At 40.1% G+C, this 17208-nt stretch overlaps 1 protein-coding gene across 1 annotated transcript in view; it reads right to left on the reverse strand.

Annotated features, from left to right (window-relative positions):
- Positions 1-9672: 9672 nt before the first annotated feature.
- Positions 9673-17208, reverse strand: part of tgfb2 (transforming growth factor, beta 2) — a 38765-nt gene continuing 31229 nt past the window's right edge. The window contains exons 3-7 of the mRNA XM_010752699.3: positions 16530-16662; positions 16305-16415; positions 14263-14461; positions 13552-13705; positions 9673-13444 (exon numbers count right to left, since the gene is read on the reverse strand). Coding sequence (XP_010751001.1) covers positions 13286-13444; positions 13552-13705; positions 14263-14461; positions 16305-16415; positions 16530-16662 — 756 coding nt within the window. The 3' untranslated portion in view covers positions 9673-13285. The remainder of the gene's footprint in view (positions 13445-13551; positions 13706-14262; positions 14462-16304; positions 16416-16529; positions 16663-17208) is intronic.

The following is a 17208-nucleotide window of genomic DNA, read 5'->3' on the forward strand; positions in this document are numbered from 1 at the left end:
CAGGTTTGTGATCTCAGCCTGAGGACCAGTTGGGTAAGGGGGTTCCTACCACTCATGTCTTGGCATTGCAGGGCTTGGTAATGATACGAGAGGGGGTCACTTAGTTTTAGATGTGTCCAAAAGTTAATTGCTCTTTTTTGTGTTTTTGGTATTAGTGGGTATTTGCCTTATTCTGCCCTGCATGCATTGTTTGTCGCTTTCCTCTGGACATGTAGAAGGATTTTACACAACTCTGTTTGCAGGGTCTCAATGGGGTGTTTGTCACATGTCTCATTAATACATGTCACTAACCAAACTTCCCCGGAGTTCCTGTGCTCTGTTGTCCAGCAGGTTCTCATGGATCGTGGCTGCTGCTGTGATCCTGCACGACGTCCACTACATATATTATTACTGTCATTATTACTACCATATCTCCATCACAGTTTATAGTTAGTTAATGATTTGCTGCTGCTGTGCATCTGTATCTCTCTATCTCTATCACAGGTTCCACTGCTACTGTAATCATTTTATCTTTCATTGTAATTCATTGTCATTTTATCATTCATTGTAATTCATTGTCATTTTATCATTCATTGTAATTCATTGTCATTTTATCAGTCATTGTAATTGTACAATATGTTTGTGTTGATTTGTCCTGTACACGTGACATCCATTGCACGTCTGTCCGTCCTGGGAGAGGGATCCCTCCTCTGTGGCTCTTCCTGAGGTTTCTTCCACCTTTTTTCCCTGTTAAAGGTTTTTGTGGGCAAGTTTTTCCTCACTGGAACCGAGGGTCTAAGGACAGAGGGTGTCACTCCCTGTACAGATTGTAAAGCCCTCAAATAAAATTTGATTGATCGATTGATTGATTGAGAGAGAGGGAGAGAAAGATCAGAACAGATGCTCATAGATCAGACACCGAGACAAAAACATCGTGAAAACAATAATCTTTTGTTCATACATGACTATTTTGTGACTGCAGAATAGTCATGTATGAACAAAACTGGTAGAAGATTATTGTGTTCACAATGTTTTTAGTAGTAGAATTCTGCCGGGATAACTTTAATATATCAGGTAAATGTTTACACACAGTGTTTTATGGTTGTTTTCAGTATACTACAGAAAGGCTAGAAAGCTGGTTTCAGTTTGGGCATCTAAAGACATTGGAGATGAAAAGCGAATTTATTTTGGGTGTAAAGAAATAATTTTGAACACTATAATAATAAAGACCACATCTATAGTGCATTATAGGGGCATTCATAATACTTCTTGACTACACTGAACTATCATCTCAACAACTGTAATAAGGACTCATAGTATGCTACTGTACCATAGCATCATAACTTTTCATTATATAGTTCAGTAAAGTAAAGAAAATTTTGATGCATCTATAATAATGCATGCTTCATCATAATTGTTCATTCATTTAAAATGTGCTGCATCATAAGTGATTAATATATAAGAAGACCAAATGCAGACAATTACAAGTCAAACTTGTTTGATTTAGGAATTAAACTAAACCATGGAATATAAATATAAAACCCATATGATGTACTCAAAGGATGACAGAAGACTAGGTAAATAAATAATGAAGAGTTATTTTCACTGTTAGTTGACAGTGATGTAGACATAGTAAAAGGGAGAAACATCCAATCACCAGGCTTGTTACAGTATGTAGCAGCAAGTGGAAGCTAAATATGACACTGCTGATATAATCAACAAGGATCAGTTCATGTTTGGATACATTTAGATAATCACAAATCACACATTCAGTCCTTAGATTTATGACTTCATTTCTCATGAATCAGTTGAACTGATATTTACAAGTTCAAGCCTTCAGAGTATAAAGTATATAGAGGCTGATGTGTGAGACACCTGGTAAAGGTTGGGTTAAATGATAAATGGAATCATATATGGACTTATATAGCATCTTTTCTAGTCTTCTGACCACTCAAAGCTCTTTTACACTACATATCTCATTCACCCCATTCACACACATTCATACACTGATTGCATTAGCTACACAATGATGGCACAGCCTTCAGGAGCAATTTGGGGTTCAGTATCTTGCCCAAGGACACTTCGAATCGAACGATTGAACCAGGGATCGAACCGCTGATCAACCTAACTTTTCATGAAACGTAGATACAGACAAATACAGGACTGGCTGAATGAACTGAATGAACAATGGAATCAGGAAGCAGGAAATGGAAAACATGTCTCGCTATGTTTTCTCTCTCTCTCTCTCACTCTCTCTCTCTCTTTTTTTTATTTTTACTTTTATCATAAAACCATCTAAATGTTGTTTTGTGTCACTAAAAGATCATAATGAAGGCAAATTAACAGAAACCGTCAGCAACACCCATTAAGTTTGCCATTAGCCACCATAAGCGGCCAGTCATACTGTACCAGACCAAGTAAAGCTATAGCTGCAGATCTCCTGAGTGTGTTGTTGTGTTTTTATAAATAAAAAAACATTTATGTTGAAGATGAAGATTGTCTTACAGTATTTCTTCTCTCAAAAGTGGCAGGCTTAGCTCAGTTGGTAGAGCAGCCGCCCCATGTACAAAGGCTCAGGCAGGGCCAGTTTTTGCTATGGGCAATGTGGGCGACTGCCCAGGGTGCGGTCTATGTGAGGGCGCACGAGCGCCCTGAAAAAACAAACAAAAAAAAACTCCCAGTTTTCTATACCGCTCATTTCCACGTCAAGTTAGTGGAGTGAGCGCCGTCATTGTCATGTCAACTGACTGCTGAGAGTCATACAGGTTGTGTGTGTGTCAGAAGAGGCAAGGGGAGGGGGCTGGAGGATAGACTGATCCCAGGCGGCAGGCCACACAACACAAACTGCTTCAAATTAATTGTATTTCATTCATAGAATTAACATAGACCCATATACCTATATGTAATTGGGTTATGTGAAAAATGAAAAAAAAAAGAATCTGTTCAGTCATCTACGTGACCTTACGTGACTCCTGTTGATTGACGGGCGAGCCGACGGTGTTGGCAAAGGTATAGTGGTTAATGATGTGGAGTCTTCATCATGGACCAAAGTAAAAAACCAAAGAAGCATCAGGTGCCCAGTTTAGAAAACAAAGAAAAGAAGAAGAGGAGAAACGGGCAGAAGATAAAGGTCTGCAGATTTCTGTGAGTGACGTCAGTGACAGCAGCTATAGGCTGTTTATCAGCCTCTTGCCAATATGTTGCTATAGTATCAGCCACAGAAGATGACTGGATTTGGTCTATTTAGTTTTGCTGAACTAGCAACTATTAGAATTGACATCATGTCATGCAACTAATTTCACCCATAGGCAACCTAGTCTGGTTTGTGTTTGCAACACATCAAGTGCAGATTCCTGACGTCCTGACTGTGGACTGTTTTATTACTGTACACTTATGCTAACTTAAATAACTTCTAATATACAGTGACATGGCATTTTGTAAGCGACATGTGATATATCTTTTTAAATCATTTCTAATAGTTTGCCCAGGTTGTAAATGTAGCCAGGACCGCCTCTGGGCTCAGTCCTCGCTGCGGAAGCCCAGGGTTTGAATCCGACCTGTGGCTCTTTCCTGCATGTCATTCCCCATCTCTCTCTTCACGCATTCCTGTCACTCTTCGTCTGTCTCTAAATCTATCAAATAAATCTTGAAAAGGCCAAAAAAAGAATCTTAAAAAACCTTTGACCTCTTCTCAATCACATGATGACACTGAGCCAGCTCCATTTGCTTAATAAAAATAGAACCAGTATTAAAAGTTGTGCACAGGGATTTAAAAATATATTGATGTGATTCATATGATTCAAATATCAGTGACTCTGCTTTTCAATCCACAGCAAAATATTTCTGAATGAATTTGAATGAAAAAATGAATTCCCCATATAAAAAGTGAAGGTAAATACTTTAAAAGAGAAGGTGAAGAGAGGTGGTGAAGTGTTTACTGTTACCTCACAGCAAGAAGGTTCCTGGTTTGAACCTCGGTTTGGGCCTTTCTGTGTTGCATGTTCTCCTATGTATCTGCGTGAGTACTCCAGTACTTCCTCTTACAGTCAAAGAAGTCCAGTGAACCATAACAGGTTAATTGGTGATTCTAAATAGGTGTGAATGGTTGTTTGTCTCTATGTGCCCTGCGATGAACTAGCAACTTGTCCAGGGTGTCAGCTGGGATAGGTGACCTGATGGGGGTGACAGATAATGTTATATATAAGGGATAGGTGAATATTTATGGAATTAAATTACATATTTTAAAAAAGAAATCATTGCATGCACATCAAAAAATACATTTATTTCATATTGCTTTCACCAAGAATCCATTTGTGCACAATCTTCTTATATGTAAGGATCTGAATGTGTTGGAGAGTTAGACCTATTGAACTTACACAACCTGCATGTTGGCACCCTATAAATGTAGGCAGGTTTCTGCACCTCATTCTCACAGATAGAATCATCTGCTATAATGTTGTTTCTCGAAGTGTGAATATGTGTGTTTACAACTGTATATGTGCTCCATATACACACACAACCCTCAACCACTAAGTCGAACCTGTGCACTGATGTGGTCCGAGAATGAAAATGTGTTCCACATTTGAGCAGAGCTGAGTGGAGTTCAGCGCCGCTCAGTGCAAACCAAGAGTTAAAAGCATATACTGGTTGGCTATGGATGTCTTGGCCAGCTCCCCATAATGACAATACCAGATCGCTATTATCAGAGGTAATAGTATGTGCCCAGTGCAGAGTATAACCAACCCCCCTACACCTCAGTGTACCAGTGGGAACCTCCAGCTCTATTTCAGCCCAGATTTCCTTTTAATTATTATTGGTTATTATCCTAAGTGGGATTTTACACGCACAGCTCTAATGTTGCACAGGGTCACTGAACCAACATGGAATAGTGGTTACTCAATCTGCATGTTCTCATCCCTGACCTCACACACACACACACACACACACACACACACACACACACACACACAACACACAACACACTGCACTGTATATCATATTCAGCCTGGGGCTAAACCTTTCTCCCATGGCCCACCCACACCACATCCACATGGGTCTCCCTGTTACACACCAACTCACCATGTGAGAAAAGAAATCCAAACTGTGCAGCAGACCACCAAATGCTCGACACTGCACTTCACTTTCTCACAACTGTAACTCACTTTAACAATAAATGGTCAGCGATCGAGGGGGTCTGTGGATAGACGAGTGTGAGTCACTGCATATGCACTGAAACTCGAGACGGTCAAAGAAGAGTATGTGTTTATGTGTGTGTGTGTGTGTGTGTGTGTGTGTGTGTGTGTGTGTGTGTGTGTGTGTGAGGAGTGTTTGTGGGGTAGGCATTGGTGTGTATGTGTGTGTGTGTAGCAAGCACATGAGTGGGTGAGATCATCCACATGTGAGTGAGAAGGGATGAAGGAAGAAGAGGGTGCAGCAGTCAGGTCTGGCCTTGTTAGATGTTTGACACCTGAACTGTTGGTGGTTGAGCTGCATTATGGGTAAAGTAGGCTGGGTTTTGTCAGCTGCATCTATTTGAACTTTTTCTAATTATTCATTGTGAGTTCCACAGTGCAAAGTATATTGCTCAATCCATTGTGTACTCTGGTAATGAGAAATATTCTAGGTTGATTGACAGATGTCTCAGCCTTATCACAGCCCTACCTAAGATTTGACCTGTTTGACCAGATTAGAAATTTCTGGCTACAATTGGCTACAGCCAAGATAGTGACAGGTGAAGTGATGTACATACTGGCTATCTGGTTATCAGGGACAGTCACGATGCACTTCATGTTAACAAACATACTGATATTTATAACAATAACTTGAAGCAAAGAGATGAGTAACTTGTTTAAGTTAACTTCAGACAGAGTTAAAAAGCCAGCTAGCCAAAGCCAAACTTTGCTTGTCTTATCCTTCTAGTCTTGTCTCATGGCTTCAGCTGTATATCCTGGACTACCAGATGAACTGTTGAGGATCTTGAGGAGGAGGATGTGGTCTGCAGTAGAAATTGAAGTGGGTGGACGCTACAGCTTTCTCACTATTGTTTTTGTATGATGAGCTGTTCAAGCGGGCCACAGTGCGGATGGCCCATTTTCAGTAGCCCGATAGTCGCACAGCCCTTCTGGCATTTGTTCAGTTTCTACATGGCCAATCCGTCGCTGGCCATTTGATACACTTGTTTTTAGTGTTGTTCAGTACCAGACGTGCACTGGCATATTTTGTTTTGTTATTTTGTATTTTTGTTCTCCTCTTTACTTCTCTTCTCTTTTAACCTTTCGAACACTTCATCCCAAAGCGTTCTATGTTTCAGCTCAATATAGTAAAGTGACCCTGACTAAAACATCAGACAGACAGGCAGGCAAGCAGACTGGTGCTAGTGGGATTAAATATCCAGCACTGAATTCCTGTCTCTTTCTCTATCGTGATATCGCCAAGATGTCTGTCAAACCTTAGAGGAAAGCAGCACAGAGGAAAGAAAGAAGAGGGAAAAAAACTTTGTACTGAGCTTGTGAGTGATACCTCTGGCTGCCTTTGTGCCCCCCTTTCTGAGTGAAACACAAAGAGAGTTGCTAATCCAGAGCTCAAAGAAAGCTGGCCTTCCTGTGTAATTACAGACGCAATACAACACCCTGTTTTCTGGGGTATTACTGCTGCCACACGAAACGCAGGGCAAGGGGAGTCAGAGGTGGGGTGGGCAGGCACAGTCAACCAGACCGAGATGGTATCAAATTCGGTCAAATTGCTGTCAGAGGAATGCTTTGGCTGCATGCATCCAAACACACAGGCTCACACACACATTACGCGGTTAGACATGTACTTTCTGTCAGTAGCCTAGCCTCTGAGATTTTTCTCTGTGCTGATGGGAGCCAGCACATTTCTGGCTGCTGATGTCACACTTTGAGTACCTCTCTCTGATTTTGTGTTATTGTGTGCCGCCAGCTGCAGCTGAGTAACCAAAATCTCCAAATCGTTTTTCTCCCTGGAGACAGTGAGCCCTTTCACCCTGAAAATCTGCACTGTCCTCTGCTGTAGGGGCTGCCGGCTGCACGGCAGAGGACAGAGGGCCCTTCATGGGCTTTGTGCAACGTTCAACAAGACTTCACCTGACTCTCTTACATGTCACTTGTGGTGGTTAAATGTGTAAGACAAATAATGAAGAATTGTTCACCAGCCTTAAGAAACCTTGGATTCAAGACTCAAGCCAAAGACAGCAGGTTAGACTCCATGATCACTTCCAGTCCACTTGTGGCAGCTTGTCTCTGTCTGCAAGAAAACACTGGACATGTCTAGTTTCTGTTTCAAACATTTATTCAGAGGAAGGTTTGGGATTCTGAGTTGATACTGGAGTTCAAAACAAAATTATGGAATGTCTTTAAAGTGAAACCATGACAAGACCTTACAACCACACTCCATGATATGAGTGTCTACAAAACTTTGGTGTTTATCGACCCAGCTGAGATCCAGGAGTTTTTATGACCTCATTCTAAGGTAATAAAAACACTTATTTTCAGGTGATTACACACTAATGGAAACAGTTATGAAAATTCTATTCTGTGTGCATTTGTGAATTTACTTTGTTCATTCATACTTTCTACTTTTCCTCTGTGCTGTCATTGTGTTGTATTTGTCAAACCTCCAGAAAGCATCTAACTTTTAGAGTGAACTATTATTAAAATTATAACTTATGCTGATCCAACATAACTGACTAGACTTAAATGTGGAGGCTTATGCAGCTGTGTGTGCTTCTGTTGTTCTCTCATTTAAGACTTCCTTGAAGCAGTTCAGATTCCATCTTGTTTCCTGTGGATAATTGGAGACGGACTCAGAGGAGGGGGACTGCTCACACTCTTCTTTGTTTTGATGAACAGTGATAGAACTACTGTGTGACTCATTTCTAAAACAGTAAATAAAAAAGATAGATGCTGTAATCATATAAAAAATTATTAGAGCATCTATCAAGTCAATGAAAACAGTGCATATGTTCTACCACTCTTGATTTTATAGGAGCACATAACATTTGGATCTAACCATAGAGACTTTAAATACCTGGTCATGTTGACTGACTGGTTGGTCAAAAGCACACATCATCAAAATGTCCCTGATCAGCAGTTGTGTGTGTGATTGTGCACTCTGCCCTGCTCAGCTCAGCGTGATCACCAGTGACCCAGATGATGACACACTTCAATAGTTTCCAGCTGAGATGCTGATTTATAATTCGTGGAGGTCCAGATTATGACTGGGAGCCAGTGCCAGGCTCTCCCCTGGTCTTCTCCCCTGGATAGGAACCACACAGAGCCGGGACCACACGGTCTTTATTTATCACTGGTCCACCACGCAGACTTAATCCCTCATACAGAGCGTGGTGGAAAGCCTCATTCCAGAACTGACAAAAACCTCCCACACTCTGCTCACTCCCACTTCTCTTCACTCCACCCATCCCTCTTTCATACTGTCAGTATCATGGCATAGTTGAGGGGTAAACACACACCAGCATGATTTACCTGTCTGTGTTTATTGATGTATGATTATTTAGTCTTTTGGGAGTTAAGTGGTGTCACACATGTCATCTTGCAGGGGTGCAGGTTTGGTTGACTGAAGCTTTTGAAGTTCATATAGTGTTCAAACGCTGTGTTTGGAAACCATCTTCAACCTGGAAGCCACAAGTCTAAGTGTGTTACTCTCCCTCCACTGCACTACACTGCAGCTCGACGGGGAAACACAAACAGGTATGTGAGGGTAAAAAGTCAGTCTAAATTTAATTTGAATGATTCATAATGTTGGAGAAACACCTGGACACTGTCCCCCATCATTTCCATTAAAAGCAAATTAAGGAGGATCTCTTAATGAAGAGGAGGAATGATTTCAGTTTCAATGTTCACATGGGCAGCTGACTATTGTTTTAAGACAGCTGAACTTAACTCAGAAAAGGAGCAGTTTTATCACAGGTTCTTCTGCCTGTATAACGTTTGGGAAGTTGTATCCATGTACAGCTACCAACAGGCTTGACTTAACAACTAACACGTTTGAATGAAAAAAAACAGCATATTAACACATTAGACTGTTCTGTACATCAATGTTTGTTTTTTTTTATTTCCAGTGCCAAGTGTTTACAGTGTCATAACAACTACTAACTAACTAATAAACTGCAGGTAAGGTATGGTTAGGGTATGGTTATGGTATGTTTAGGGGAAGGTTTCTGACTTGCTTAAGTTAGGAAGGTCTGTGGGTCTGTAGTGGGACATGAACTCCAGCATGTATTTCTTAGTGATTCTGGTTCATACTAACTTAAGTCTGCAGCCAGGAGCATGCAGTCATTTGTGATGAAGACACAGAGTGACGGTGCTTTTCTTAACATATTTGGTTTTGTTTATGCTGAGGGTTGTTCACATTATGTGTACCCACTGGAGAGACACATTATAATTTAACAGATTTGCATTAGCATCTGCATCCCTTCCTTTTGTCTCAAGTCTTACAAGAGTATCCTTTGATCAAGTATCATGTTATGAGGCATGATTGCATTACAAAAATGATGGGAACATGAGCCTCTTATTTGTCTTTGTGGCTTTCCACAGTCAAAACTCAACAAGTGCAGGAGAAATTAGAGTTTCCAGGGAAAAACACACTGCAGCAAGCAGATAAAATATCACTTCAGACAAACAAATCAGCATCAGAAAGAACACACGTAACACAGAGTTCCTTGAAACTTAAATAATTTATTTACCACTAGAGCACCACGACAATACTGTGTTACAATACAGCATAGTGGGTCACAATAACATCATCATCACAACAAATACACATAAAAAATAACAGCTCTATTGTGACAAAGTTGGTGCCTAGCTCTATTTTTTTTCTGCTATTCAATAAGTCCACTGGCACTAAATGCCCGAAGGGGCTGGGGTCAGGTCACCTACATCAACACTCATTTGATAAAGGGGAGAGTTCAGACTAACTAAGACAACTATGTATTTTAAAATAGTAAAATTAATACAGCATCAGTGCAATTTGTTTTTTTAATTAAAGACACAAAAAGATCATGACTGACAGACAGCTTTTGTATGTTTGAAGTGAAATAAAAGTTTGGATGTTGGCAGGAAGATGACACACTGATGACACTACAAAACACTAGAGCGACAGAGGTGGCTGTTGATGTTTGGAGACATTTTCTAATATATTTGGCTCTGAGACCATTCTTTGAAAGTCATATCTACTATTCATGAATACCTTCATAAAATCATTCACACACTGATCACAGGCAACAACATAGCTCAATCATCACTTACCAAAAGATTCTTTTCTCTTATTCCAGACTTTCATAGCAAGTATGGACTGAACCTGTGGCTGTGCTGAGTACGCTACTCCAGTTCTTAAGCTTTAGTAATCAATTCTTTGAGTTTCCTCGATGTGTGGAAAGCCTCTAATTGTTCAACATTAATCACTGCTAGCCAGTAGACACTAAATGGGACATGGAGGACACCTTTGTCAGTTATTTGAAATACAACACAATAATCTGTCCATGAATATCATTAAAGGGATAATTCTGGCTTATTACAAATTGGGTCTAGTTTTCGTCATACTCGCCTCACATCAAAAGGTTCTGGGTTTTAACATGCTGCCTGGCTGAGGCGTGGAGTTTGCATGTTCTCAAATGTTCCGCGGGTTAATTGCTGACACTAAATTGACATGTTCAAGTTATACCCTGCCTTTCGCCCAATGGTCAGCTGGGATCAGCTTCAGTCCCCCTGCGACCCTCTAAAGCAGTGATACTCAACTTTGACCCTCCAACCCACCTCTTGTACACCTGACCTGCACTGAGCTGTGACTGAAAACGTTTTGATAAAAGGTGAGTGAGGACAGCAGACATCAAAAGGTTGACAATTAAAACAGGCAATTCGGTGACAGTGGGTGAGTTTGATTTACCTTTAATTTACCACCGCATACTAATCTAAACCACTGTGTTTATTTTGCTAAATGACAGTTGCTGTATGCAGGTAAAACTGACCTGTTCAAATTCAGAATTCACTGTGAGGCATCATTAAAGAATGGAGCAACATCAATTCTATGACATACTGTAGGATCAGGTGGGTTGCTCTGAAAATTATTTTTTGACAAAGTCCTAGCACAAACTAATAGCTGAGGTCTGAAAACATAGTACCATCACTACAATGACATCAGATTGATATCAGGTTGGATGTAACACTTTTATAACTAATAATGCTTCACTGCACAGGAAAACTGCACACAACTACTGTACAGTAAGCGCAGTCAGTTAAAGTTGGAATGGGTTTGTAAACTGTGTATTAATACAGTACAATAGTAAATGAAATAAAGGGCTGTACTCTTGCCCTCACTTTCTATAGCCACTGCTTCTGTAAAGCAACTCTCTCATCTGCCTTTCCAAAACTGTCTCTATACCTATAGCCTAATCTATATTCTAATATAAATGAGTAACTGCTAGAACAGCTAGAACACTTCCTATTTAAATTATATCCCTTCATGACTTTAAAAAAAGTTCACCAATTTTAAAACAGCTCTCAGTCCCTTATCCATGATATCCACCTGCACTCTCCTCTAATGTCATCTCTTCAGCTCTTGGAACTGCTGCTGTCTAAAAAATGGACATTGATGCAGGCTTATGAGTCAGTTTGTTAAAAGCTGCTAAAAACATAGAAGGACATAACATACTGCTAAGCAATTAATGTTCCAAGGTTGGCTTTTTAGTCAGTATGTTATCACAAATGTCATTGTGAATGAGAATTTCTTGACTCTGCAACCAATAAATTCAGGTTTTATTGCTTTCCAATAGTGAATAGTATTTATGGCTTACTACAGATATAAGACAATTGATATAATAAACCAGAATTATCATTTGAGGTGCCCCCATGTGATGTAACAATTTTCCAAAATCTGTAAACTATAAGTAATGGAGTAGATATTATATATCATCAGTGCAAGATTGATACTATCCACCATTCTACCTGGGTCAAAATTTGCAGGATGCTAAACCATAAGCAGAAACAGCAAAACAATGGAAATACTGTTAGAATCCCAAAAGATACCAAACAAAGACAGACACAGAAATGAGGACATAGTGTGGTGTGACTGTGACAAAAGTGTTGGTGTGAGGTGGGTGAGGTGGAGGAGAGGGGAGTAACGTGGTGGGTAGGTGTCAGGCGTGGGGCCTGAGTTATTTTTAGGACTTATTTCACATATAGACACTTATCACTTATACTTCCAGTGTTTGCCTTACTCTCGTGTCTCGGTGTGACAAGTGTGTGAGGTGATGCATGTTGACAGGGCCTTCAAAATGCAAAAAAATGGCATACAAAAGCCAATGTCAATGTATGTGTATGTTTGTGTGTATGTGTAGAATATAGTATGGGTCCTGTGCAATGGGATCACAATAATCCAAATTTTGGCATGACTTTGATACCACTGCTAAAGGTCATTTTACAAACATTTAAGCAGTCAGCACTGGTATGCAAACGGGGAACAGAAACAATCACCAGGGATGTCGCCAAAGCAACTATTAAGACAAAAGCTAACCAAAAAATTGTGACCAGAACATTTTACGAAGCTTTTTTCATTGACGATGAGACTGTTATCAATGTATCTGAAACAAGCTAATACTGTCAAATTTAAAAGTTCAGTCACATATTTTTGAAAGTACTATCTAGTATCCTCCATTGGCAGTACTGCATCTGATGGCAGCTTCATCACACTTTGTAATCAATCATTTCATCACATCATGAACTAGGTCTAAAGCCTGTTGGTATACATACTGAAAAGGTTCCTATGTCAAATGTGGAAATATACTGTTGCTCAGTTCAGTTGCTAAAACATAATCCTGAAGTGTGGGGGCATTATTCCTCTTTGCTGCCTTTTATTTGATTTATTTGGCCACATAAGAGCATTGTCACTCAGACCTTAGCAGCATCAATAAGTACACTGACTTTCCTCCAGGAGAAGATGGTTTAATATATATTAAAAGATATATTATATATGCAATGAAACACTGTACTGCTGGTGCTTAGCATTGGTATCAAAGTCAGATTTTTGATGTCATGACGACACTGGTCCTGTATGTTGTGTATGAAATGAACTAGCAATGAATTGTACTGTACCTATATTCTCCAATGCATCTCTCTGAAGTACGCCCTGTGTGGAAACACTGCTTTGAGTATAATAGTGCATGTAAGAGAAAATTGCAGTTTGATTCTATGCATGCCCAGATCCATTGTATGTGTGTGCATGTGTTTGTGAACGAAAAAGAGAGAGTGTGTTTGTGCTGGCTTGCAAAGGGGTTCTAACTGCACTTGCAGGACTTGACCTTCATATTTGAGAGCTGCTCTATTTTGGGGGTCTTGCCGATGTAGTAAAGGATGGTAAGGGGCTCCAGATCCTGGGAGACACAGCAAGGTGATGCTGATGCTTCAGGGTTGATAGTGTTATATAGGCCTAACACCTAGAACACAAGAAATGAGAAAACATTCATGCTCAAGATACTGACCTTACTAGCTCAGCTCTAGATCACAGATTGTTCAACATTTGACCCTGTCCCTCATACAATACCTTGGAATGCTGGGTGTCGGCGCTCCACAGATATGGACAAGCCCCAGCACAGAAGTTGGCCTCATAGCCCTTTGGCTCATGGATCCACCTCCAGCCCAGGTCCTTCTTAAAATCGATGTAGAGTGACCGTAAACAGCAGTTGTCCTGAACGTTTCTACAAAGAGATGAAGGGGAGAGGTGAATCATGGAGCAGTAGGATCTCGGTTTCTAGTCTGACAAGTATATAGCTCATTAGAGGAGATGGGATGATACAGGTAAAGAGTCTGGGATGTCTGAATTTTGCAATATTGCATCTTTTACTTAACAATGTTGGCAATGTTAGGGCTGGGAGAAACCAGTTTAAACCCCATATGAAACAAAGTATCAGTAGACTTTCACCATCTTATCTAAAAATTAATTCAAATTTCTATTATAGTAAGTTAAACCTGTCTCTGTTCGAAGATATTGCATAATTGCATCCATTACTGAAGGCTAATGTAACACAATGACTACACTTATTCCCATCTATACATCCCAGTTACTTCTGCAAATCTACTGGTAAGATACGTCTCGCATGGGAACAGATGGGAAGGGAAAAACAGCCCAAATCCAAGTCAAACCCAATATTTTATTTTGACCCATTAAATTGTCAGTTAGCAAAGAAGAATTTCATTATTGTAGAGAGTCTCCTGATGTCTGCATGATGAGAGTAAGAGAGTGAAATCCAGGTACCTGGAGCAGTAGGCAGCATCCAGGGCTCTCTTAGATCGATGGTTCTTGTGCTGGGACTGGGGTGGGGCTTGGGACTGGGACTGGGACTCTAGACGGTATGAAGGCAGCAGCATGAGGAGAAGGTGTGGAGCTCGTGCGCTGTGCCGCCGCCTCTTAAACACCTTTAGATCACCGCCATGGATAAAACTGTCATCAATACCTGGAAACATACAGAGCAGCATCTTACTGCATACAAATGCTCATCTTAAAGGTTCAGTGTGTAGGATTTAATAGCATCGAGTAGTGAAATTGCAGCCTGCAACCATCTGAATACTGCTTGCTTCACTCTCCACTTTCATGCATAGAGGAGAAACAATGGAAACACAAAGAAGATCTGCTCCTTCTTCAGATATTCATTTAAAAATAACAAAAACACAACAATTCATATTTTCAGGTGATTATACACTAATGGAAAAACAAACATTGTATTCCGTTCTTTCTCATATTCTGCCAATACATCCTCCTAAATGTTACACACTGGACCTTTAATCAACAGAAAAAAAATCTCATCAAATCTAATCACAATTTCTGAAAGTACACAGAATAAAGATACTATAATATATTTCAAAGGAAGTGCTTAACAGACTGTGTAACAACGCCTGCAGTGGACATGAAGTTTGCCTTCATCTAATACCTGGTCTTCCATGTGCTTCTGCAACACCCTCCTCCCACACTTTTTTAAAATCAAAACTGGAAATTCTCTTGCCCTCTTAATAAGTCTGAAAGTAAAGAAACAACAGTCCATCAAAACTTTAAGTCTGAAGTCAGTCAGTCCAGAATTTTTAAAGAAATTTGGGTGTGTCTTCAACTGCAGTCACAAAAACTTTCAAACTATTCAAGACAAAGAGTTAACTCTGCTGCAGAGAAGTTCATTACAGTTACCAACCTCAGAAACCAACAATTAACAGCAGCTCAGATTAGAGCCCACATGAATGCTTCACAGAGTTCAAAGACCAGACACATCTTAACATCAGTTGTTCAGAGCAGACTGTGTGAATCTTCATGGTCGAATTGCTGCAAAGAAACCACAACTGAGGAAGACCAAGAAGAAGAAGAGAACTTCACTGGTCAAGAAACAGAAGGAATGGACATTAGGTCAGGGAAAATCTTGACTTTGGTCTAATGAGTCCAAATTTGAGATTTTTGGTTCCAACCACTGTGTCTTTGAGATGCAGAGAAGGTGAAGGCATGGCAACTAGCATATGCTATGTGTGTGGTTCCCAGCAGCCTGTAGGATGAGGTGAGATGGTGTGGGTGTGCTTTGCTGCTGACACTGTTGGTGATTTATTCAACATTCAATACACACTTAACCAGCATAGCTACCATAGCATTCTGCGGCCACGTGCCATCCCATCTGCTTCAAGTTTAGTGGGACCATTATTGTTTTTCAACAGGACAATGACCCCCAAAAAATGTATGTAGTTGGTTGACCAAGAAGGAGAGTGATGGAGTGCTGCATCAGATAACTTGGCCTCCACAATCAGCTGACCTTAATCCAGTTAAGATGCTTCCCCTCAAGACAAAAAAATCATTCCAGGTGACATCCTCATGAAGCAGATTGAGACTATTCCAATAATGTGCAAAGCTGTCATCAAAGTAAAAAGTGGCAACTTTCACCACATAATTCTATTATTATGTGTTATTTCATATTTTATTGTCAAACCTGCTGCTGCAGCATAATCAAGTGGGAAAACGGTTTTGTCAATCTGATTCAGCGTTGAGAATACATGAAAATAAAAAAACAAACAAAATACAAAAATACCAACATCATACAACACACAAAACACACAAATCACACAAAAACCTCAAAAGTCCTGCCATCCAGCCAATGAATAAAAAGCAATGAAATAAGAGAAACCAATAGGCTGAGAGAGAAGTCAGAAAAAAAAAAACAAGAGATGGATTAGGACATTGTTGGTTTCTGTCTTTTCATGGGATTATTAAAATGTAAACACTAGAGTTATTATTTAACATCCCTTAGCAATTTTTTAAAATCAAATAACCTGCAAACCGTGCCTCCAGCTCCTCACTCTTGTTGGGAATAATGTAGTTATTTGATGGTACAAATGTGCAGCATGGGCAGTGCAGGCTGATCTTGAATCCACTGTTTCTGTCTGTGAATAAACAAAAGTCAAGGGGATAAGGTGATGCAATGATGTAACATGTGCAATAAATAATGAACATTTGTTGCATTTGTTGCAGTGATAGGAGGAATGTGCACCACTCACCTCTGTGGTTCAGCCATTCACTCACTGCCTCTGTCACGTCGAAGGACAGCCACTCTCCCTCTGTTTGTGTTCGAACCACCTTGCTGTCAATATATCGCTGTGTTGGGGATGTCAGGTCTTTGTGCCCTAAAATCTGTAGGAAAACATGTTATTTCTTCAAAATGTGTTAAATGGACTTTCTGATTTCCCAACTACTCAAAGCACTTTCACAACACTTCTCACATTCATGCACTGATGGCAGAGGCTCTGTGCAAATGACTGTATATGATGCTAGAAAAAGTTCTGGGGTCTTGTGGGACTCTCAGTGGATAAGGAGTTCTATGTGCCACAGTCCTGTCTAACCTTCACAACAAAATGGGTCAAATGTAATGGACTTCTGACCTGCCAACTCAGTAGGTAAGGTCTGGTTAGGGTGAGGCAACTAAACTACTTTGTTAAGGTTGTTTAGGTCATGTTAAAAGAAATAAACTGACTGTTGGTAAGAGATAAGGTGCAACAATGATCTCCAATGTCACATTATGAAACCAACCATCCACCATGACTGCCTCTCTAAAACTGAGATATATTCATCATTATTTGCACAACCATATGAGGTACCTGCGTGCTAAAAGGTCATTTGGATACATTGTTTAGGAACCATGAATGTCTGTATTTTTTAGAACAGTCAAGGAAGCAACAT

The sequence above is a fragment of the Larimichthys crocea genome, chromosome XIII, assembly GCF_000972845.2.
Source record: "Larimichthys crocea isolate SSNF chromosome XIII, L_crocea_2.0, whole genome shotgun sequence".
Lineage (NCBI taxonomy): Eukaryota > Metazoa > Chordata > Actinopteri > Sciaenidae > Larimichthys > Larimichthys crocea.